The sequence below is a fragment of the Neoarius graeffei genome, chromosome 4 (assembly GCF_027579695.1).
Source record: "Neoarius graeffei isolate fNeoGra1 chromosome 4, fNeoGra1.pri, whole genome shotgun sequence".
NCBI classification, from domain to species: domain Eukaryota; kingdom Metazoa; phylum Chordata; class Actinopteri; order Siluriformes; family Ariidae; genus Neoarius; species Neoarius graeffei.
Window position 1 is genome coordinate 111,334,048 of NC_083572.1, and position 26,219 is coordinate 111,360,266.

Genomic DNA, 26,219 nt, shown 5'->3' on the forward strand with positions numbered 1-26,219 from the left:
AGAACCGTGTGCTGAGAAGGTGAGTGAAATGTACAACCAGGTCCTGTTTCAGTGTCAACAAAGTGTCAGGATGTCAATGGGAAAAAAAAGACTAATGAAAGCTGTGGGATCCCTTAAAACATTCAGCATCGATCTAAATACATCGAAATACACAATACAGAAAAGGTTTCAATGTCAATACCTGAAGAACTCCATGAAAGAAAATCCGTATCCATGCTGTTCTGCGATTCCAGCACACACGACGTTTGCTGACGCACCAATCAGTGTCCCGTTACCTGTAAATCAATCAATCAATCAATCAATCAATCAATCAATCAATCAATCAATCAATAAACAAACAAACAAACAAACAAAACAATGATGATTACTTTATACAACAGTGCTACTGAATCCTCACTGGAATTAATTAAATAATAATTAGGATATGAGTGGTGTTCAACATCGCACCTTCATCCCAATTCAATTCCCAAACAAGTGTTTCCAGGCAAAGCAAACCTCACCCGGCAGCACGTATTTTATACCGATATGTTGATGATGGTAATATTTCACAATCATCAGCTGTCAGGTTATAGTCCTATGAAAATCCATGACCTTGAGTTTGGCCTTTCAAGGTCACTCAAGGTCAAAGGTCATGGTGCCAAATGGAAGCCCATATGGCACTTCCTATAAGTTGGTAATGGTAAATATCTGTCTACCATCAACCGTTTTCAAGTTACAGCCCTCTGAAAATCCATGACCTTGAGTTTGGCCTTTCAAGGTCACTCAAGGTCAAAGATCATGGTGCCAAATGAAAGGCCATATGGGAGTTCCTATATGTTCATAATAGTAAACATCTGGGTATCTGGGTAGCTTTCTTTCATCTCAGAAATATTGCAAAGATAAGAAATTTAATGTCGCTACATGACGTGGAAAAACTAGTCCATGCTTTCGTTACCTCCAGGTTGGATTATTGTAATGCCTTACTGTCTGGATGTTCCAATAAGTGCATAAACAAGCTCCAGTTAGTTCAAAATGCAGCAGCAAGAGTCCTTACTAGAACTAGAAAATATGACCCCATCACCCCTGTCTTATCCACACTGCATTGGCTCCCAATCAAATTTCGTATTGATTATAAAATACTACTATTGACCTTTAAAGCACTAAATGGTCTCGCACCACAGTACCTGAGTGAACTTCTGCTCCTCTATGACCCGCCACGCCTACTTAGATCAAAAGGTGCAGGCTATCTGCTGGTACCTCGTATAGTGAAGGCTACATCAGGGGGCGGAGCCTTTTCTTACAAAGCCCCACAGTTATGGAACAGCCTTCCAAGTAGTGTTCGGGAATCAGGCACAGTCTCAGTGTTTAAGTCTCGGCTGAAAATATATCTGTTTAGTCAAGCCTTGTGTTAATGGTGTTTATGAGGTAAAGGAGTAGATATGGAGGATCCTCAGACAGAGTGTTTTGGTAAACTGGGATGTATGGATGCTGTCAGTCCCCACTCGCTTGCTCACTCGAGTTTGTTGACGGTGTAGTGGCTGCTGCTTTATGTCCCGGGGCTCCCTCATGCCTGTGTTACCTTCTGGCTCTCCCCTTTTAGTTATGCTGTCATAGTTAGTTGCCGGAGTCCCTGCTTGTACTCAGTGCAATATGTATACTGTTCCTACTTATTCAGGTGACATTGGGTATACCTAACAACCTGCGTTTTCTCCCCCCCCCCCCCAAATCTGTCCCTCTGAGTTACATGGAGTCAACAGGAAATCTTTTGGTGGAGAGGGTGGAGACCTCGACTGGCTATCATAGCCTGCAGGGAATCGGCCGTCAGACATTCTGTCACATGTCCCAGACCCGGTGAAATGTAACTGAATTGTCTTGGCCAGCCCTAAGGGTCCCATCTGCATGTCATCATTGCTGAGGAGTGTGCTCCCATCACCCAATCAAGCATCCAGCCAGAGCAGGTCATGATATTTTTTACCATATTAACATGCCATTGTTGTGTGTTATGCCTGATGTAAAGACTCTCGTCTCTGCGAGCCTACCACACAGATTTAATACTTGTCATTTTTAGGGCATACCTAACAACCTGTGTTTTCTCCCCCCCCTCCCCAATTTGTCCCTCTGAGTTACATGTTGGTCCTGGGATTGAGATGCTGGCCTCTTCTGCCCCTCGGACCTGCTTGATCCATCCTGGTGCCCTGTGTCTGGTCGGAGTTTTATCGCATCGCTCCTGTGAAGGACGGCCCCATGAGGACAGTTGAGGGTTATACCTGGAAGACACTCTGGACTCTTACAGTAATGCTTTTATGGCTGAGGACTACAGTTGACTTGCTAACTTTAGGACTGCAGTTGTCATGAACAGTTTTGCACTCAAGTTTCCATCAGTGAAGAGTTTATAACATCAACGAAACTGACTTCATGTTAAAACTGTTAATGTTATAGTCATGTTGTCTGTTGTTGCCCAAATGAGGATGGGTTCCCTTTTGAGTCTGGTTCCTCTCGAGGTTTCTTCCTCATGTCGTCTGAGGGAGCTTTTCCTTGCCACCGTCGCCACAGGCTTCATCATTGGGGATAGATTAGGGATAAAATTAGCTCATGTTTTAAGTCATTCAAATTCTGTAAAGCTGCTTTGCGACAATGTTTATTGTTAAAAGCGCGATACAAATAAACTTGACTTGACTATCAGCAACCGTTTTTGAGTTATAATGGAAAATATGTTATTTTGACTAATGACCTTGACCCCCCTGACCTTTAACCCCCAACCACTACAAAGACTGTCCAAGCTACCCCATTATACAGCATATGGTTGGAAGCAGAATTGAAAGACGCACATTTTGGTTTTGGACTGATGTCAAAATGGTGAATTTGAAGAAACTTATCGCAAAAAAAAAAAGATTTTGACCTTTCTGGTGACCTTGACCCGATCACCCCCAAAATTTAATCAGGTAATCTACAGATCATTACCCACCTACCCTGAAAATTTTAAGTCAATTGGTGCAACTGTCTAGACACTAGATTGTTAACAGACACACACACACACCACACTGATTACAATACCTCGCCCCGCTGACTCTGTCATGGACGAGGTAATGAAGACAATAAGAAAACTTTTTTTTTTTAATGTAAATAACTTGGGGGTGGATTTTATTCTGTGGATTATTAGTTGAATTATTTTCCTCTTTCAAGAGTGTTTTAAGTCCCGATCCCACAATAACCGGAACTACATCTATATCTATATCTATAAATAAATGGGTCCCCTGCAGGTTACCGGTTATGTGGTTGGTGCTCACATCAGACCAATAACGATCCCTATAGCCCAGTCCTGGGTTTATCCGTATCGGTGAGCTTGCTTCTGGAGCGATTTTTCCAGACCTGGACCTGATCCGATAAAACATCTGACTAGTCAGGTCATTGTTTCCATGTGACGTTGTCTGAGCATGTGATATTTTTCCCCGGGTGTCTTTGTACACCCTTGTTGCATCGTGAAGTTACAAAATAGGGATTCACAGAAAATTAAAAATATAATACAAAGTACGGATCTTTTGTTCACGGATATGTGATTATTTTCCATGAAATATTAATAGTAAATTAATAAACATATAAATGCAAGTAAGATATTTTAATTATGAACTTTGGCATTTAACTGACTTAAATTAAGACTTCTTCATTTTGTATCCGTGACGCATCATCCGTATGAAATCTGTAACCAATCTGTAATATACTGAAACTTCCGTGACCAATCCAGAAATTATTAGCATCCGTGAGTTATTAGCATCCATATTAAAATCCGTAACCACTCCGAATTTTGTATCCTTTTTTATTATATTTCCGTAATCCGTGACCTATCCGTATTTTATGAACCACCGGAGTGTGTACATGGGTTGTTTTGAAATCCAAGCCATACAGTATGGCCTAGAATAATGTGCTACTACTTGGAAAAAACTTCCAGGACTATTCCTAAGTGGCTTGCATTTATTTCCCTGAGTGTCAGGACCAAGTGATATTATAGTGGGGATTATAGTTGTGGTGTTTCTGCTCCAGACTGGAACTAAATTCAGGCAGAGGGAGAGTCAGAGTTGGAGTTATAGGTGTAGTTAGAGTTATCGGGACCGGGGCCATATTCCTCTTTCTCCATGGCAACTCGCCAACCATTACAATTCATTATCTATTAAAGAACGACACATCATATTTTTTGTCCATTTAGAGTTGCCGTTAATGTTTCTATGAAAGTTAGTTCTGTTCATGTTCTAACACAGCGTGTCATGTTGCCGAGAAACTGCAATGAAGAAACATAAACTCGTCCATCCTGAAAATGCCGGAGAACTTAAAGCTACAGATTTACCTCTAGACGCCGGAGACGCCTTCCATTAAGGTTCAATAAACACCTCTTTACTTTAAGTTAATTTAATCATGTCAGTAATTGCATACAGGTTCACGTGGAGCATCTGCCGTACACATCTCTGTGAGTGAACTGTTAGTAGAGACGGTGCTGATCCAATACCCAGGTCAGATCAGATATCAGAGGAGGAAAGGTGGGTCGGATATCAGAGGGAAAAATGGTGGGTTGGATATCAGAGGGGAAAACGTGGGTCGGATATCGGAGGGAAAAATGGTGGGTTGGATATCAGAGAGGAAAATGGTGGGTTGGATATCAGAGGGGAAAACATGGGTCAGATATCGGAGGGAAAAATGGTGGGTTGGATATCAGAGGGGAAAACATGGGTCGGATATCGGAGGGGAAAATGGTGGGTTGGATATCAGAGGGGAAAACGTGGGTCGGATATCGGAGGGGAAAATGGTGGGTTGGATATCAGAGGGGAAAACGTGGGTCGGATATCGGAGGGGAAAATGGTGGGTTGGATATCAGAGGGGAAAACATGGGTCGGATATCAGAGGGAAAAATGGTGGGTTGGATATCAGAGGGGAAAACGTGGGTCGGATATCGGAGGGGAAAATGGTGGATCGGATATCGGAGGGGAAAATGGTGGGTTGGATATCGGAGGGGAAAATGGTGGATCGGATATCGGAGGGGAAAATGGTGGATCGGATATCGGAGGGGAAAATGGTAGATCGGATATTGGACAGGAAAAAGAACGAAATCATTCTGATCCTGTTACAAAAGAAACAGCTTGGATTTACACTTGTAAAAGATCTGAATTTTTTGGAACTCAGCTGTATTGTTTATTCGGCTTGTTTTTTTTTTTGCTATATGTATTTATACTTTAAGGTTTATTATATTTTATAACATTTATATCAGTCAGTGTTCTTTATTCACTAACATTTTCCCATCATATTTCTTCCGTTATCTTTGATCACAGTGTCTGAACTATTGTGTGAAAAAGTGAATTTAAAAAAGTTTAGTTTTGTGAAAGTTGTGATCTTAGTGTTGTATTTTTAAAGTAACTTCAGATTAAAGACTAATTCTGAAGCTGATGAATGAACAAATGAATGAATGAAGCAAAAATAAATAACGGATGTGTATCCATGTCATACTTGAGGTTTCGTTGGTCTCCTCACACCATCTCCAGCTGTTACTATGGAAGCCATAACGTATTCGATAGCGTGCATTAATATAAACCTGCACTACTGCCAGAGCAGCTGTTACAGAGAATTAATCAACACCTGCTGAATTCTCTGCTGATTTTACTGCAACATTTTCTTCCAAACCGTGAAGAAGTGCTCACGAGGATAAACGTGCAGACGTCAGTGAAATGACTTTCAGTGGTGGAAAACAGCTTTAAGGTGATGATTATTTTTTTTAACAGTGTTTGGTTTTGTCTCGGTGATGTGTGTGACAGAGAGATACTCCTGTCTCCACTTCAGATACGATTGCTTTCTGATGAAGACGACACGCTCACGCTGCTTCTTAGTCGATACCTGTGGGCCACGGAGCTATTTTGGAAATAAATGAGAAATAGACTGAGCTCCATCTGTTATTTACAGAAATGAGGCATGGGAAAATCCCCACTCAGGCTCTGAGTCAATCAGACATGAAGAGCGCGTGGCTCTGAACTGAAAGACCTGACCAGTGAAAATAAACCAAACACATCGCCAGATTTTAAACTGTAAAAAAGAGGATGATCTACTGTCAGAGGTTAGACTAGATTCTCTCTGTACTGTTTATGTTCTGGACTTGAGTTGGGGTTTGGACGAGACGTGATGTCACGAGTGATTATGGGAGAAAACCAGAACGTGTGAATGCAAGTAATCATGAGTGACATCATGTGAATGCTATGTGATCAAAATAAATTCATCATATAGGCAAAAATCACATGGGTTAATAATAATAATAATAATAATAATAATAATAATAATAATAATAATAATAATAAAATCACACATGAAAAATAAGCTGTGTACAAGAATCACATGTGAAAAGACATGAATTATGTGAATGAATCAAATATGAAGATAAATGAATCATGTGAATGAATCCTTTGAAAGAATCCTTTGTGAAAATTAAGGAATCATGTGATAGAAGGACAAGTGAAAATAAATGAGTCCTGTGAATGAATCCATTGTGAAAATAAATTATGTGAAAGAATCAAATGTGAAAATAGTAAATCGTGAAATAATCACTTATAAAACTAGTGAATCATGATAAAGAATCCGATGTGACAACAGTGAATCATGTGAAAGAATCAAATATGAAAATAGTGAATCATGTGAAAGAATCACTTATGAAAATAGTGAATCATGTGAAAGAATCAAATGTGAAAATAGTGAATCATGTGAAAGAATCAAATATGAAAATAGTGAATCATGTGAAAGAATCACTTATGAAAATAGTGAATCATGTGAAAGAATCAAATATGACAATAGTGAATCATGATAAAGAATCCGATGTGACAATAGTGAATCATGTTAAGGAATCCAATGTGAAAATAAATTAATCCAGTGAAAGAATCAAATATGAAAATAGTGAATTATGTGAAAGAATCACTTATGAAAATAGTGAATCATGTGAAAGAATCAAATATGAAAATAGTGAATCATGTGAAAGAATCAAATATAAAAGTAGTGAATCATGTAAATGAATCACTTGTGAAAATCGTGAATCATATGAAAGTATCAAATATGAAAATTGTGAATCATGTGAAAGAATCCGATGTGAAAATAAATGTGACAATAGTGAATAGTCATGTGGGGGAAAACTCACGTGAAAATAAATGAATAAATGTAATCATATTAAGAACTCATTCATCATGGAAAATATTCACATCTGAAAAATGAATCATGGAAGAAAAAATGAAGAAAGGAAAAAAGAATTGTGTATATTCATGTGTGTGGGGGGGGGGTGAATAAAATTATATTAAAATAAATGAATTGTGTTTAACCCTTTGATGCAAAACATGGGTCAAAAGTGACCCGGCTGAGTTTTTATCTTCTATATCTTTGCAATAAATTAATTCTATCATTCAGTATTCAAGGTATTCCTCAATTCACTTGTTTTTGATCATCATACATCCTTATTTTATTTTTTCCTTTCTTACTTTTTGAATAAAAACCCTTTTTGTATCGCTACCCTTCTAATGCACAACATGGGTCAAAAACGACCTGCGTTCATTTTCCAGGTTATTTCATGTACGGCTGAGTGTTTCTATGATATACTTTTGAAATAAATCCATTTTGTCATTTACTTTTCCAAATATGCAGTAAATATCTTGTTTTTGTTTCGCACAAATCATCATTTTTATTTTTCCTTTCTTAAGTTATGAACAAGCACAGCTTTTGTAATTCTACATCAAGTTTACACACATGGGTCAGAACCGACCCGCATGCATTTACTCCAGCGTTTGGTGGGAACTGTGAATTGTGCTTGTGTCAGACATTTCACAGCTCAGCACAGCGCCCTTTGCCCATCTAATACATGGAAGGAATGTTTTTCAATTGTTCTAACATTACCTTAGAAAAAAATTGATGTTTTTTGATATGTCGATGAGCTGTTGACATATTCTACTTTAGTTAGCTAATTTTATTGTAGTTGGCTTAGCTAACTACATAGTTAATAAATAAATAACTGGCCCCATTCACTGCTAAAGTAATTACTTGAAACAAATTATTATTATAGTATTAAGACATTTAATTTTAAATCACACTTGGATGACCCATGTGTAGTAATATAAAAAGTATTTTTGTTCATAAAGTAGGAAAGAAAAAAATTAAATTAATGATTTGTGGTAATTAAAGACAAGATATTTAAAGAATACTTGGAATATTCAATCATAAAATAAATTGATTTCAAAAGATAGAGCAAAGAAAAACTCAGCCAGCGTGAAATAACCTGGAAAATGAATGCGAGTCATTTTTGACCCATGCTGTGCATTAGAAGGGGTGTGCATATGTTTTGCATCAAAGGGTTAAAAACTCATGAAAAAAATAAGTTCCTGTCAGCATGTCACACTTGCAGGTCCCCCCCCCTCCCCCCCCATTCTACAGCACAGTGGAACGATCCACTTCTACAGAAAATAAATGAATCAAATATTTAATTTCCTTTATTTATTCATAAATGCTTTTAAACATGTAAAATTCTCATGTGAATCGTATGACTGTATGATTATTCACATGTGAAATTTCTGTCAGGGCGACTCGGACCTGGAACATGGGGACTTGAAAACAACTTCATAATAAGGATGTGCTTTTTTTGGGTTGTGTAGAAACCCAGCTCGATATGACACGTTCACGCAGGAGAACCCAACTCCTGTCAAAGCATCACCTCAATCAATAACACACCTCCTCCTATTAGAGCAGAGTGCTGTCTCACACACACACACACACACACACACACACACACACACACACACACACACACACACACACACGCCCTTGAGTCACAACAGAATTACACGCTTCTCCCTCTGAGACACTCTGTCCTACATCTCCAATAAGAGCGAAGACCAACACGCCCCATGTTCATGAATCATTATAACTGTGTAAACACTGCTATAAACTCTAATAATGCCTCGTACAACTCTATAATGTTACTTGTGTCATTATAATGAAGTGTCAGAGCTTTATTCAGCATTATTACCACTGTAAATGCTTACAACAAATTATAACCACAGCATCACCAACTGACGGAAAATTAAAAGGGTGTTATAATGATTTATAGAAAGTGTTACCAAATTTATCATGAAATAACACAAGAAGTTCTTCATTTTGACTCCGCCTACAGTTTTAAAGTGTCTCGTTTTAAACCTGATGAAGGTTTTTGGGGTTTACAGTCGTGGCCAAAAGTTTTCAGACTGACACAGTTTATGGTTTTCACAAAGTTTGCTGCTTCACTGTTTTTAGATATTTTTGTCAGATGGTTCGATGGTATACTGGAGTATAATTTTAAGCATTTCATAAGTTTCAAAGGCTTTTATTGACAAATACATCAAGTTTATGCAAAGAGTCAATATTTACAGTGTTGACCCTTCTTTTTCAAGACTCCTGCAATTCTGCCTGGCACGCTGGAGATCAGCTTCTGGGCCAAATCCTGACTGATGGCAACCCATTCATGCATAATCAGTGCTTGGAGTTTATCACAATTTTTGGATTTTGTTTGTCCACCCGCTTTGTGAGGATTGACCACAGGTTCTCGATGGGATGAAGACCTGGGGAGTTTCCTGGCCAATCATTTTTCCAGATGTCCCAAACAGTCTGAAGAGGGCTTCATCAGAGAAAATAGCTTTACCCCAGTCCTCTGCAGTCTGCAAAAGTCCTGCAAAAAGTTATTTTCTCTGATGAAGCCCACTCCAGACTGTTTGGGACATCTGGAAAAATGATTGTCCGGAGAAGAAAAAGTGCACGCTACCATGAGTCCTGTGTCATGCCAACAGTGAAGCATCCTGAGACTATTCATGTTTGGGGTCGCGTCTCATCCAAGGGAGTGGGCTCACTCACAATTCTGCCCAAGAACACTACCATGAATAAAGAATGGTATCAAAACATCCTCCAAGAGCAACTTCTTCCAACTATCCAGGAGCAAGTTGGTGATGAACAATACTTTTTCCAGCATGATGGCACACCGTGTCACAAGGCAAAAGTGATAACTAAGTGGCTCGGGGAAAAAAACATTGAAATTTTGGGTCCATGGCCAGGAAACTCCCCAGATCTTAATCTGGGGGACAAACAAAAAGCCAAAGCTTGTGATAAACTCCAAGCACTGATTATGCAAGAATGGGTTTCCATCAGTCAGGATTTGGCTCAGAAGCTGATCTCCAGCGTGTCAGGGAGACTTGCAGGAGTCTTGAAAAAGAAGGATCAACACTGTAAATGCTGACTCTTTGCAGAAACTTGACGTATTTGTCAATAAAAGCGATTGAAACGTCTGAAATGCTTAAAATTGTACTCCAGTATGCCATTGAAACATCTGACAAAAAGATCTAAAAACAGTGAAGCAGCAAACTTTGTGAAAACCAGAATTTGTCTCAGTCTCAAAACTTTTGGCTACGACTGCATTCTTTTCCAAGAATGCTGGAGACGTCACTCACCTCCTAAGCATGCTCCCATGGCCAAAGCAAATATGAGCGGCTTCATCGGCAGGTTCACGTCGTCGTCCTGGCTCAGGTTGATCAGCACTGGAATCTGTTACGGTCAGTAAACCAACAACCAATCAGCTCATTTACAGCACAAAACAGGCAATGAGACAGAACCTGAACAAACCCTTTATGAGCTTCAGTGCACTTCGTGGAGACTTCTATGAGAACACACTTCCTTTAAGCTCTTCATTAAAATGCTGTCTGTTCATCTGAGCATTTTTTTTTCCTCTCGAAGGCTTTCTGACTGTCAAGAACCTGACTGTTAACAGATTGAGTCATATTTCGGTACAGCACGGCTCAGGGGAGGAAAGAAAATCAATAAAAAAGCAACACTGCATTTATCTATTTTTATACACCTTAACTACGACATTGCGTGAAGCACAGCATCGAGAAAATTGGATGGAGATGAAAATACGGTTCGTTTGGAGCCACATACAATGACACCGTCTCAGCTCGAGACATACAGTGGTGCTTGAAAGTTTGTTAACCCTTTAGAATTTTCTATATTTCTGCATAAATATGATCTAAAACATCATCACATTTTCACACAAGTCCTAAAAGTAGATAAAGAGAACCCAGTTAAACAAATGAGACAAAAATATTACACTTCGTCATTTATTTACTGAGGAAAATGATCCAATATTACATATCTAAGAGTGGCAAAAGTATGTGAACCTCTAGGATTAGCAGTTAATTTGAAGGTGAAATTAGAGTCAGGTGTTTTCAACCAATGGGATGACAATCAGGTGTGAGTGGGCACCCTGTTTTATTTAAAGAACAGGGATCTATCAAAGTCTGATCTTCACAGCACATGTTTGTGGAAGTGTATCATGGCACGAACAAAAGAGATTTCTGAGGACCTCAGAAAAAGCGTTGTTGATGCTCATCAGGCTGGAAAAGGTGACAAAACCATCTCTAAAGAGTTTGGACTCCACCAATCCACAGTCAGACAGATTGTGTACAAATGGAGGAAATTCAAGACCATTGTTACCCTCCCCAGGAGTGGTCAACCAACAAAGATCACTCCAAGAGAAGGCATGTAATAGTCAGTGAGGTCACAAAGGACCCTAGAGTAACTTCTAAGCAACTGAAGGCCTCTCTCACATTGGCTAATACTAATGTTCATGAGCCCACCATCAGGAGAACACTGAACAGCAAGGGTGTGAATGACAGTTGCAAGGAGAAAGCCACTGCTCTCCAAAAAGAACATTGCTGCTCATCTGCAGTTTGCTAAAGCTCATGTGGACAAGCCAGAAGGCTATTGGAAAAATGTTTTGTGGACAGATGAGACCAAAATAGACATTTTTGGTTTCAATGAAAAGTGTTATGTTTGAAGGAAGGAAAACACTGCATTCCAGCATAAGAACCTTATCCCATCTGTGAAACATGATGGTGGTAGTATCATGGTTTGGGCCTGTTTTGCTGCATCTGGGCCAGAATGGCTTGCCATCATTGATGGAGCAATGAATTCTGAATTATACCAGCGAATTCTAAAGGAAAATCTCAGGACATCTGTCCATGAACTGAATCTCAAGAGAAGGTGGGTCATGCAGCAAGACAACGACCCTAAGCACACAAGTCGTTCTACCAAAGAACGGTTAAAGAAGAATAAAGTGAATGTTTTGGAATGGCCAAGTCAAAGTCCTGACCTTAATCCAATGGAAATGTTGTGGAAGGACCTGAAGCGAGCAGTTCATGTGAGGAAACCCACCAACATCCCAGAGTTGAAGCTGTTCTGTACGGAGGAATGGGCTAAAATTCCTCCAAGCCGGTGTGCAGGACTGATCAACAGTTACCACAAACGTTTAGTTGCAGTTATTGCTGCACAAGGGGGTCACACCAGATACTGAAAGCAAAGGTTCACATACTTTTGCCACTGACAGATATGTAATATTGGATTGTTTTCCTCAATAAATAAATGACCAAGTATAATATTTTTGTCTCATTTGTTTAACTGGGTTCTCTTTATCTACTTTTAGGACTTGTGTGAAAATCCGATGATGTTTTAGGTCATATTTATGCAGAAATATAGAAAATTGTAAAGGGTTCACAAACTTTCAAGCACCACTGTACCTGTTCCATATCTGTCTCAGCTCAAGAGAACATATTGAAGCACTGGTTCTGCAATCAGCATCTTTAACATGGGCAAAATAGCATCTGTTTTTTTTGTTTTGTTTGTACATGTTTATCTTAATTAATATGCAAATTACGTTGCTTTTATAGTGGAACTAAGTGAGTGCAGAGTGAAGCCCAATACTTAAGAGAAATATATATATTTTTCCTTCTATTTTTTTATAAACACTTTCTTCCCAGCCACTCTCTTAAATCACAACATGATTGTATGGAAATGTCATTCTCTGTAGAAATATGTTTTTGTCCTGGATTAGTTTTCCCTTAGGAAATTATGGAAAATATTTATTTATAACCGTTATCATAATATTTGGCATTTTAGTCCTGCCCAAATTTGTCATGTCAGTTTTTTTTTACGGACTGCTTGTGTATGCATCTGGAAAGTTTACACTGTATTTAACCCAAGTAGTAAATTTTTTTAAATTCTATCCACATTCACTGGATATGAGCAATCGTGCACTCTGATTGGCTACTCTACTACTAGGATATCAGCTCATATACCGTGATTAGAGACAACAAAATGGCGGAGCATGTTGCTGAATTGACCGAGGACAAAATAAAAACTATACTCGAAAACAAAACTCCAAAAATTGTTATCAAGTATTTAAAAGAAACAGAAATAGCTAAAAGAATATAGTTTTTTTTGGAGGGGGGGTGTTCCCCCAATAGCTCCTGTTCTACACTCCAGTCAAGTTGGTGGCAGTAATGGACCTTTAAGTTGGTTTGCCAACCACCAAAAAACCCAAAAGAAGAAGAAGAAAATCCCAAAAATCTCATCTTCTTCCACTTATCCAGAGCCGGGTCGTGGAGGCAGCAGTCTGAGCATGGAAGCCCAAACTTCCCTCTCCCCAGACACCTCGGCCAGCTCCTCGGGAAGAACACTGAGGCGTTCCCAGGCCAGCTGAGAGACATAGTCCCTCCAGCGTGTCCTGGGTCTTCCCTGGGGCCTCCTCCTGGGGGGACATGCCTGGAACACCTCCCCAGGGAGGCATCCAGGAGGCATCTGAAAGAGATGCCCGAGCCACCTCAGCTGATTCCTCTCGATGTGGAGGAGCAGCGGCTCTACTCCGAGCTCCTCCCGAGTGACTGTGCTTCTCACCCTATCTCTGAGGGAGCGCCCAGCCACCCTGCGAAGGAAACTCATTTTGGCCGCTTGTATCCGCGATCTTGTTCTTTCGGTCATTACCCAAAGTTCATGACCATAGGTGAGGGGCCAGAGGGAGTCCTGTTTGAGAACCACAGGATTTCATCTCTGCTTTTTGTGGATGATGTTGTCCTGTTGGCTTCTTCAAACCAGGACCTTCAGCATGCACTGGGGCGGTTTGCAGTCAAGTGTGAAGCGGCTGGGATGAGAATCAGCACCTCCAAGTCCGAGGCCATGGTTCTCGACCGGAAAAGGGTGGCTTGCCCTCTCCACGTTGCTGGAGAAGTCCTGCCTCAAGTGGAGGAGTTTAAGTATCTCGGGATCTTGTTCACGAGTGAGGGAAGGATGGAGCATGAGATCGACAGGTGGATCAGTGCAGCCTCCGCAGTGATGCAGTCGCTTTACCAGTCCATCGTGGTGAAGAAGGAGCTGAGCCAAAAGGCGAAGCTCTCGATTTACCAGTCGATCTATGTCCTGACTCTCACCTATGGTCACGGATCCCAAAAATGCAAAAAAAAAAAGCAACAAAATATATTTGATTATAAGAACATACGCTTTTTTTTTCAAGAATTATTATTATTATTGCTTTTTTCACAAATTGCTCTTGTCACTTCACTGGTTTGTTTACATTCTAAGTGGAAATGATTTTGTTGGATGTTTTGTATAAAGTTTTTATTTATCGAATTTGCAAAAAATAAAAATAAAAATGTTACGTTTCTCCAAATCCAGTGACTGTGGAGAGAATGAAACAGTTATTCCTCTCAATCTCGTCATACGTAGCTTATAGACAACTCGGTGCTACGTGCCTCATCGGCTAGCAGCTCATGTACAACTCGATTTTGTGGAATAACTGTTAAATATAAGGTCAGTGATTTGTTTTCTGTCATTTCCATGCAGTATATCCCCACTTGCTAGCTGTTAGACATAATTCCCTCTTGGCAGTTCCATATCCAAATATTTAGTTTGTTTAACATGCTTTTTCAGGCTAAATATAGAACAGGCAATAAACCAGTGTGGTTCTACTGAAAGTGAAAGGGGTTTATAGTTGATAAATGCAGTCTGGTGTGTAGGATAAAGACCATCTATACACGTTATGGTTATGACAAGATGCACCTATATTGCCGACTCTCAGGGCCCAATCTCATCTCATCTCATCATCTGTAGCCGCTTTATCCTGTTCTACAAGGTCGCAGGGAAGCTGGAGCCTATCCCAGCTGACTATGGGCGAAAGGCGGGGTACACCCTGGACAAGTCGCCAGGTCATCACAGGGCTGACACATAGACACAGACAACCATTCACACTCACATTCACACCTACGCTCAATTTAGAGTCACCAGTTAACCTAACCTGCATGTCTTTGGACTGTGGGGGAAACCGGAGCACCCGGAGGAAACCCACGCGGACACGGGGAGAACATGCAAACTCCACACAGAAAGGCCCTCACCGGCCACGGGGCTCGAACCCGGACCTTCTTGCTGTGAGGCGACAGCGCTAACCACTACACCATCGTACCGCCCAGAACGCAATCTATTAAATCATATTATACAACCCCGATTCCAAAAAAGTTGGGACAAAGTACAAATTGTAAATAAAAACAGAATGCAATAATTTACAAATCTCAAAAACTGATATTGTATTCACAATAGAACATAGACAACATATCAAATGTCGAAAGTGAGACATTTTGAAATTTCATGCCAAATATTGGCTCATTTGAAATTTCATGACAGCAACACATCTCAAAAAAGTTGGGACAGGGGCAATAAGAGGCTGGAAAAGTTAAAGGTACAAAAAAGGAACAGCTGGAGGACCAAATTGCAACTCATTAGGCCAATTGGCAATAGGTCATTAACATGACTGGGTATAAAAAGAGCATCTTGGAGTGGCAGCGGCTCTCAGAAGTAAAGATGGGAAGAGGATCACCAATCCCCCTAATTCTGCACCGACAAATAGTGGAGCAATATCAGAAAGGAGTTCGACAGTGTAAAATTGCAAAGAGTTTGAATATCTCATCATCTACAGTGCATAATATCATCAAAAGATTCAGAGAATCTGGAAGAATCTCTGTGCGTAAGGGTCAAGGCCGGAAAACCATACTGGGTGCCCGTGATCTTCGGGCCTTTAGATGGCACTGCATCACATACAGGCATGCTTCTGTATTGGAAATCACAAAATGGGCTCAGGAATATTTCCAGAGAACATTATCTGTGAACACAATTCACCGTGCCATCCGCCGTTGCCAGCTAAAACTCTATAGTTCAAAGAAGAAGCCGTATCTAAACATGATCCAGAAGCGCAGACGTCTTCTCTGGGCCAAGGCTCATTTAAAATGGACTGTGGCAAAGTGGAAAACTGTTCTGTGGTCAGACGAATCAAAATTTGAAGTTCTTTATGGAAATCAGGGACGCCGTGTCATTCGGACTAAAGAGGAGAAGGACGACCCAAGTTATCAGCGCTCAGTTCAGAAGCCTGCATCTCTGATGGTATGGGGTTGCATTAGTGCGTGTGGCATGGGCAGCTTACACATCTGGAAAGACACCATCAATGCTGAAAGGTATATCCAGGTTCTAGAGCAACATATGCTCCCATCCAGACGACGTCTCTTTCAGGGAAGACCTTGCATTTTCCAACATGACAATCAGTCCCCCCAGGATTCCGCGGGCCTTTTTTGTGATTGTTGCGGGGGGTTTTCCAAAAAATTGCGATGAAAGTTGCGGTGTTTTTTTAGGTTTTTGTTGCAATTACATTGCGGGAGGAAGTGAAAGTTGCGAGAAATTGTTGTGATTTTCTCTTTTTGTGATTAAAATTGAGTGATATGTTAAATATTAAGTTATTACTGAAAAACTATTTATTAAAAAAACACTGAGAAATGGTCCTATAAACAACTTTACCAATATAAAAGATTACCAGGACTACAAAAATGCAGAAAAATAGGCTTTACTTATCCAAATGCACCTGTTGGTTCAAAAGTTAAAGTGCAGAGAACCTCACAGCACAACATGAAATTACCTTAAAATATAATATAAATGCCTCAGCTTTCATGTAAGAAAAAAAAAACCTATTAATACTAGTACTGTGTGCAGGCAGTCTCTCCTGAAGACTAAATTAAACAATAATTATAAACTAATAAAATAAATGGCTCAGGCTTCATAGAAGAAAAAAAACAATTTGAACAGAATCTCACAGTATGATGCTGAAGCTGCCTAAACAATGGAAAATAAAATACCATTTTGGCAAAAATGTTGGCATCCATTAATTTCTTGTATTAAGTAAAAAAATAATGTAAAGTGCACACAGTCCTTCACTGTAAACATAACACACTTTCAGTAACAGAATTTAAGCCTACATAAACACTGACTCGCACATGCTGCTTCTCTTGAACGTATACACGGAAGTAAGGCGGAAGGTAGTTTGTCAACATCACCTCAAGACGACGCCAACGATTGGTCAAATTTGCGGGAAAGTTGCGGTGATTGGATATAATTGCAACACCGCCCTGAATTTGCGGGGATTGGTTGAATTTGCGTTGAAGTTGCAAATCGCAACATCGCGAAATCCTGGAGGGTCTGGACAATGCCAAACCACATACTGCATCAATTACAGCATCATGGCTGCGTAGAAGAAGGGTCCGGGTACTGAACTGGCCAGCTTGCAGTCCAGATCTTTCACCCATAGAAAACATTTGGCGCGTCATAAAACGGAAGATACGACAAAAAAGACCTAAGACAGTTGAGCAACTAGAATCCTACATTAGACAAGAATGGGTTAACATTCCTATCCCTAAACTTGAGCAACTTGTCTCCTCAGTCCCCAGACGTTTACAGACTGTTGTAAAGAGAAAAGGGGATGTCTCACAGTGGGAAGCATGGCCTTGTCCCAACTTTTTTGAGATGTGTTGTTGTCATGAAATTTAAAATCACCTAATTTTTCTCTTTAAATGATACATTTTCTCAGTTTAAACATTTGATATGTCATCTATGTTCTATTCTGAATAAAATATGGAATTTTGAAACTTCCACATCATTGCATTCCGTTTTTATTTACAATTTGTACTTTTTCCCAACTTTTTTGGAATTGGGGTTGTAGTTTCAATAGACACATAGTCACGTATTCTTCACGAGGGTTCAACCTTCGGAATTAAGTCCAAGATTTTAATTTCAGTTCAGTATGTAGCCCATTGTATGCGGTTTTGTTTTTGTTTTTTTCTTCTTCTCCAGGAACGCTCTTGGCATCCTCAGCTGCAACAGGCTTGAATAAATTACACAGCACAATCACAATTACATTTTCTACTCCATTCTCCATCCGGCTCATTCAGCCAGCGTGGAAAGGGAGGGCCCAAAGATCCTGAACAACCTTCCAATTGAGCTGACAAGAAAATAGCAGTTTTCTCTTTCCTGTGGAATGCAAATAACTATTCATATTCCATCTGAAAATAATGAGGAAGTCCTCAATCCTGACACGGAAACCCCTTTCACTGCTATTACACTCTCTTAACACTGTGTCATAACTCTATTGGTCTATTTCGAACCACATGTTTGATAATGAATTTAATTTAGAGACTCATCACGTTGCCTACATCCAGAACTGAAGAGGAGAAAGAAAATCCAAGGAGAACGAACACGAGACTTCTGATCAACTACATCTACAGGACACCTACCGTACATAACCCGTTTGTGCCAAGTGATACATTTCAACAGGCGTTACCTGTCATAAGGGACTTTTATGCTTGAGTTGAAATAAATATTTACAATGGGTTATTCCAACAGGCATGACTTATCATCAAGAAGGTTTGACAGTAATCAAGAGCTTCAGTTCATTTTCACAATGTTCAAACGTGAGAATGGGAAAAATTGTGATCTCAAAGTGTGACTTTCGTTCACTGTGGTATGGGTGTTGGTTTGAGTCAGATGGACTGGTTTGAGTATTTCAGAAACTGCTGATCTCCTGGGGTTTCACACACAACAGTCTCTAGAGTTTACACAGAATGGTGTGAAAAACAAAAAAAACCTCAAAGGGTCAGAGGGAAATGGACAAATTCAAGATGGTTTGAGCTTTTTTTGCCAGGAAGGATATAGTAACTCATATAATCACTCTTTACAACCGTGGTGAGCAGAAAAGCATCTCAGCATGCAACAGCCATTTTAAGACCACAATGGTTTCCACTCCTGAACAAGTTCCTATTAAAGTGGCCGGTGAGTGTATATTTAATGGCGCATTCAAAAGGCAAACACATGATACAACATACAAGTCCTGAGTTGCTACACTGCTGCTAAGCAAGTAACGTCTAAAGGTAATAAACCCTTTGGTGACTGACCCCTTGAAAATGGTTCCTCCAGGAACGATGACTTTTCAGTTGTCAAGACAACGGAAAAACTAAAATACAAAAACAGAAAGATACGTCACAATGCTCTTGTGCACAAAACAAAATGCTCTTATATTTTAGTTTTTCCGTTGTCTTGACAACTGAAACGTCATCGTTCCTGGAGGAACCATTTTCAAGGGGTCAGTCACCAAAGGGAAGTGTGTCTTTTACACAACGTAAAGGTCAAATGACAACAGAAACAAGACAAATTGGCCAAGAATGTCAACATTTCCCTCAGAAATGCTGGTAAATTACGGGAAAAAGCCGAATAAAATTACACTGTAATCAAAATTAGGATCGACCGCTAATGATACTTCAGTGGGTGCCGCCATGCTAAGAACAAATACTAACATGTCTCACAGATCTCAGAGCTCTTTGAAAATTTCTTCTAATTTTTATTTTCTAAAAAAAAAAATCTCAGCATGCAGCAGCAGAAGAACACACTGGGTTCCGCTCCTGCAGCCAAGAACAGGGATCTTAGAATCAACAACAAGTTCCTATTAAAGTGGCCACTGAGTGTGTTTATAAAAAGCTTATTCCAAAAGGCATAAGCTGTCATAAACACTATATTAGTCAGCACTGAGGTCGAGCAACACAGCATTAACCAAAAATTAACGTCAGCTACTTGTGATTAAAGAGAGAGAGAGAGAGAGAGAGAGAGAGAGATGGCTAACACCTTGTAATAGCCCTTTAGAAATCTTTATGTAGGTTTATGTCAATTTGACCTGAATATTGGCTAAAGCACTCTTTATGACCGTGTACGCCTGTTGTAATAACCCTTTATAAAGGTGTGTATAAGTGTGCATCAGCTCTCATGAAACATTTATGTTGATTTTCATCCTTAAAGCCTTTTTATAGCTGTTGTAAGTGACCACATTTAAATGTAACAATAAATGGATAAAAATGTGCATATTACGTTGGTAAATTGCCTACTGTCTTTTATATTATTATTATTATTATTATTATTATTATTATTATTATTATTGAGTTTTCCCTTAATGTCCTGTTCTGTTTGCTCATGGTGCTGAGTCCATCCCTTGGCCTTTGGGCTACCATGAGGATGTGATGGATCCACTTGATCGATAAGGTCCTCCTTAATATGTGAACAGTGCCGATGAGGACGATCTTCTGAATTTCTTGTATCTTGATGTTACCAGGGATTTTGTTGGTGTATTTTTCAATCCTTTTCTTGACCAGGCCAAGAGCACCTATTACCACTGGTATGGTTGTGGTCTTCATACCCCACATTCTCTCAGTTTCCATTTCTAGATCTTTGTACTTGGAGAGTTTTTCTGTCGTTTTTAGAGAAGTGTTTCTTTCGGTGGGGACGGACATGGGTGCCGCCAGGGGGGGAAAGTTAGAGCAATTCTAGGAGCCCAGCACTGCCATGGGGCCCTTTAAGGGGCTGATAATATGCTTTTAATGATTTTAATAAGACTTTTCAAATAACAACAATGCAATATTCCATCTGGTAAAATGAGCTAATTGAACAAGGTTGTCTATTTCTTGAGTTCTTCAACATATTGTCATTTAACCCTCCCCCTTTTGCGAAATGGTACGGTCCAGTTCTGGTAGAAGCGCGATGCGTTAAATCTGTGTGCTGATCAGTGCAACGCTACTTGCTGCTGTGTCACGGTGCAGCAGCCAGCCAGCCAGCAGTGGAGTGCGTACAGTCTATGATTGTTAAATATGAAGAGTGGCTGTCAAAAACGTAAAGAAAGGCATTTTATTTCCCGTCTCGTTTTCTTCTGCTTATCCGGGACCGGGTCGCGGAGGCAGCAGTCTAAGCATGGAAGCCCAAACTTCCCTTTCCCCAGACACCTCGGCCAGCTCCTCGGGAAGAACACCGAGGTGTTCCCAGGCCAGCCGAGAGACATAGTCCCTCCAGCGTGTCCTGGGTCTTCCCCGGGGCCTCTTCCCGGGGGGACATGCCTGGAACACCTCCCCAGGGAGGCGTCCAGGAGGCATCCGAAAAAGATGCCTGAGCCACCTCAGCTGATTCCTCTCGATGTGGAGGAGCAGCGGCTCTACTCCGAGCTCCTCCCGAGTGACTGTGCTTCTCACCCTATCTCTAAGGGAGTGCCCAGCCACCCTGCAAAGGAAACTCATTTCGGCCGCTTGTATCCGCGATCTTGTTCTTTTGGTCATTACCCAAAGCTCATGACCATAGGTGAGAGTCGGAACGTAGATCGACCGGTAAATTGAGAGCTTTGCCTTTTGGCTCAGCTCCTTCTTCACCACGACAGACCGGTAAAGCGACCGCATCACTGCAGAGGCTGCACCGATCCGCCTGTCGATCTCACGCTCCATCCTTCCCTCACTCGTGAACAAGATCCCAAGATACTTAAAACTCCTCCACTTGAGGCAGGACTTCTCCAGCAACCTGGAGAGGGCAAGCCACCCTTTTCCGGTCGAGAACCATGGCCTCGGACTTGGAGGTGCTGATTCTCATCCCAGCCGCTTCACACTCGACTGCAAACCGCCCCAGTGCATGCTGAAGGTCCTGGTTTGAAGAAGCCAACAGGACAACATCATCCGCAAAAAGCAGAGATGAAATCCTGTGGTTCCCAAACAGGATTCCTTCCGGCCCCTGGCTGCGCCTAGAAATTCTGTCCATAAAAATTATGAACAGAACCGGTGACAAAGGTCAGCCCTGCTGGAGTCCAGCATGCACTGGGAACAGGTCTGACTTACTGCCAGCAATGCGAACCAGACTCCTGCTCCATTCGTACAGGGACCGGACAGCCCTTAGCAAAGAGCCCTGAACCCCATACTCCCGAAGCACCCCCCCCCCCCCCCCCACAGAATACCATGGGGGACACGGTCGAATGCCTTCTCCAGATCCACAAAGCACATGTGGACTGGTTGGGCAAACTCCCATGAACCCTCGAGCACCCTATGAAGGGTATAGAGCTGGTCCAGTGTTCCACGACCAGGACGAAAACCGCATTGTTCCTCCTGGATCCGAGGTTCGACTATTGGTCGAATTCTCCTCTCCAGTACCCTGGAGTAAACCTTCCCTGGGAGGCTGAGAAGTGTGATTCCCCTATAATTGGAGCACACTCTCCGGTCCCCTTTCTTAAAAAGAGGGACCACCACCCCAGTCTGCCACTCCAGAGGCACTGTCCCCGACCGCCATGCGATGTTGCAGAGGCGTGTCAACCAAGACAGCCTCACAACATCCAGAGACTTGAGATACTCAGGGCGGATCTCATCCACCCCCGGTTCCTTGCCACCGAGGAGCTTGCAAACCACCTCAGTGACTTCGGCTTGGGTAATGGATGAGTCCACCTCTGAGTAATCAGCCTCAGTCTCCTCAGTGGAAGACATGACGGTGGGATTGAGGAGATCCTCAAAGTATTCCTTCCACCGCCCGACAATGTCCCCAGTCGAGGTCAACAGCTCCCCACCCGCACTGTAAACAGTGTTGGCAGAGTACTGCTTCCCCCTCCTGAGGCGCCGGACGGTTTGCCAGAATTTCTTCGAGGCCGACTGATAGTCCTTCTCCATGGCCTCCCCGAACTCCTCCCAGTTCCGAGTTTTTGCCTCCGCAACTGCCCGAGCTGCAGCACGCCTGGCCTGCCGATACCCGTCAGCTGCCTCAGGAGTCCCGGAGGTCAACATGGCCCGATAGGACTCCTTCTTCAGCTTGACGGCATCCCTTACTTCCGGTGTCCACCACTGGGTTCGGGGATTGCCGCCACGACAGGCACCGGAGACCTTGCGGCCACAGCTCCGAACAGCTGCGTCCACAATGGAGGTAGAGAACATGATCCACTCAGACTCAATGTCCCCCGCCTCCCTCGGAAGCTGGGAAAAGCTCTCCCGGAGGTGGGAGTTAAAGACCTCCCCAACAGAGTGCTCGGCCAGACGTTCCCAGCAGACCCTCACCATACGTTTGGGCCTGCCAGGTCTGTCCAGCTTCCTCCTCCGCCAGCGTATCCAACTCACCACCAGGTGGTGATCAGTTGACAGCTCAGCCCTTCTCTTCACCCGAGTGTCCAAGACATAGGGCCGGAGATCAGATGAAACGACTACAAAGTCGATCATCGACCTCCGACCTAAGGTGTCCTGGTGCCACGTGCAGTTATGGACACCCCTATGCTCGAACATGGTGTTTGTTATGGACAAACCGTGACTAGCACAGAAGTCCAATAACAAAACACCACTCAGGTTCAGATCGGGGAGGCCGTTCCTCCCAACCACGCCCCTCCAGGTGTCATTGTCGTCGCCCACGTGAGCATTGAAGTCCCCCAGTAGCACAATGGAGTCCCCAGTCTGAGCACCCCTCAGTACCTCTCCCAGGGACTCCAAGAAGGCCGGATACTCTATATTGCTATTTGGCCCATAGGCACAAACAACAGCAAGAGCCTTCTCCCCAATCCGAAGGCGCAGAGAGGCGACCCTCTCGTTCACTGGGGTAAACTCCAGCACATGGCGGCTGAGCTGGGGAGCTATAAGCAAGCCCACACCAGCCCGCCGCCGCTCACCACGGGCGACTCCAGAGAAGTGGAAAGTCCAGCCCCTCTCGAGGAGCTGGGTTCCAGAGCCCAAGCTGTGCGTGGAGGTGAGCCCGACTATCTCTAGCCAGTACCTCTCAACCTCCCGCACAAGCTCAGGCTCTTTACCCCCCAGCGAAGTGACATTCCATGTCCCAACAGCCAGCCGCTGTGTCCGGGGATCAGGTCGTCGAGGCCCCTGCCTTCGACTGCCATCCAATCCACACTGCACCAATCCCCTACTGCTACCTCTGTGGGTGGTGAACCCACAGGAGGTCCATTTTATTTCCTTTTTTCTTTTTATGTATGGGCTTATATTGGCCTGAATTATGTCTGGGCTTATACTGGCATCTACTGGTCAAACAATATAAAAGTGCAAATTAGAAAACAAGGTCAAAAACTCCTGGTCCATGGAGGGGCAACCAATAGTCTAACTCTGCTTACGCTCAAATTTCTGTCTAGACACACTTTGCTTTGAACATATTCCCTTTTTGCAGAACAGTACACACAGCTTTCTACCTAACACATAACAATCCATGGGATTTCCATAGGTATTTTGATGCTGGGTAGAAAACTTTTTCTATGATTTATTAGCAGTCACATCACACATTTCACTACCAATTGTCCTAGCACAAGAAGGCATGTGGCAAAATCTTGAATTTTCATTTGTGATTGTAAATGCACCAGAATTAGTCACTGACCAGTTTTTATCTAGTCCCTGGTAGGTTAATACATAAAATGTAATAACAAAGTCACAAACTCAAGGTCCATGGGCTATCAAAAGTCAAATAATGACAATAGTGCAATTGTGACGAGGGTGGGCAAAGTTGGGGGGCCCAAAATTCTAATCTTTCATGGGGCCCAAAATTTCTGTTGGCGCCCCTGGGGACAGACATTATCAATGAGCAGGCAAACGCTTTCCTTCTTGTCCTTCACTACTATATCTGGTCTATTGGCCTTAATTTCTTTATCAGTTTGGATTGACATGTCCCACACTCAAAAAAATAAAACACTGGATTTACTTAACCGAGTTATGGCAACCGGTCCAACGGAACTGTGTTAATTTAGATGTATTGAATACAGTTATGTGTTGAAAAACTCAACATAACTGTATTCAATACATCTAAATTAACACAGTTTCGTGGGACCAGTTGCCATAACTCGGTTAAGTAAATCCAATGTTTGTTTGTTTTTTTAGTGCAGAGTATAGTACGTAGCTTCATCGTTTTCCGTTACAGTTAATGGCTCATGTTGATAATATTTGTCTTTGACTCTGATGTTATAGTGCTTACGGACGGCCCAGTGGAGGTACGCTGTGGCTTTGTTGTGCCTTTGTATGTATTCTGTTTTGGCTAATTCTGAGCATCCAGAGACTAGATGGTCTATTGTCTCTTGTTGTTTATTGCATATCCTATACATTGGGTCAGTACCATCTTTCAAGATCCTTTTTTGATAATAATTTGTCTTGATGCACTGGTCTTGAGCTGCAATAATAAACCCTTCAGTTTCAGATTTTTGGCCAGCTGTTCTTAGCCATTGGTTTGTTTGGGCTTCATCAACATCTTTGTCATCGAGTCGTTTTGGGTGCTGTCCATGTAACGGTTTTTTCTTCCCATTTACTCTTTAGTTGTTCTAAAGCTTGATGTTTAGCTCTCAACTTTGTTCTTTGAGCATAGACAGCGGCTGGCTCGTTCTCCACTATTTCAATTTCTGGTGTGTTTAGCTTTCTTCTGAATTTGGTAGCTTCATGAAGTACTGATTTTTTTTTCATTCTTTCATGGGCTTTTCATATTTTTTGCTCATTATTATTATTATTATTATTATTATTATAGAAGTTGAATTTTCTGCCCGACTAACTTTTTTTTCCCCAAAAAACAAAGCAGTGTCAGAAAAGCGTGTGAAAGTAAACTCTCTGTTTTATGATGTGTTCTCACACAACAGAAGCTAATTGCCCACACACTGCTGTACACACACTGATTGTGAAAGTAATTAGATATCACATATTCAATCCAAACACACTCTGAAACATATCAAATGACTGAAACTTGGGGGAAGGGGGGGGGTGTGAAAGGGCAAGCGTGTTTTTCTTATTCGCTTTCATTACAGCTCGATGAGAATCTGCAAAATTTACATCGATCTATAACCGGCAGGAGTGTACTGTAAATAGACAGTGGTGGTTTTTTTTTTCAACATTGTTTACAAGGACAGGGGAAGGTGAGGAATAAAGAAATAATAAAGAATAAGAAAACAAGAAGACGGATCACACGACAGAAAATATCAAAACAGTCAAAAAGTCATGGAAGGAAAAAGTAAAGGAAGCTGAAGTTAAATTTAAATATCAACAGCAGCTCACAGTTTTAACTACGAACACATTCATAATGCATTATAGACATCCATTACACACTGTTACAGCTATCTTTATCATCTTTATCATTATAAACTCTTAACACTAGTGTTCATAGCGCATTATAACATCACCAAGGCCCACGCTTTTGTGAGAAAATACAATATAATCTTGATATGACCTGCTATAAGCAGTGCTTACATTATAATGCATTCTTTTAATTCTTTAAACAGGGCA

At 41.6% G+C, this 26,219-nt stretch overlaps 1 protein-coding gene across 1 annotated transcript in view; it reads right to left on the bottom strand.

Moving 5' to 3' along the window:
* The window catches only part of oca2 (oculocutaneous albinism II), a 315,932-nt gene that overhangs the window by 54,446 nt on the left and 235,267 nt on the right, over positions 1 to 26,219 (bottom strand). Inside the window, exons 22-23 of the mRNA XM_060918405.1 lie at positions 10,455 to 10,548; positions 182 to 275 (exon numbers count right to left, since the gene is read on the bottom strand). Coding sequence (XP_060774388.1) covers positions 182 to 275; positions 10,455 to 10,548 — 188 coding nt within the window. The remainder of the gene's footprint in view (positions 1 to 181; positions 276 to 10,454; positions 10,549 to 26,219) is intronic.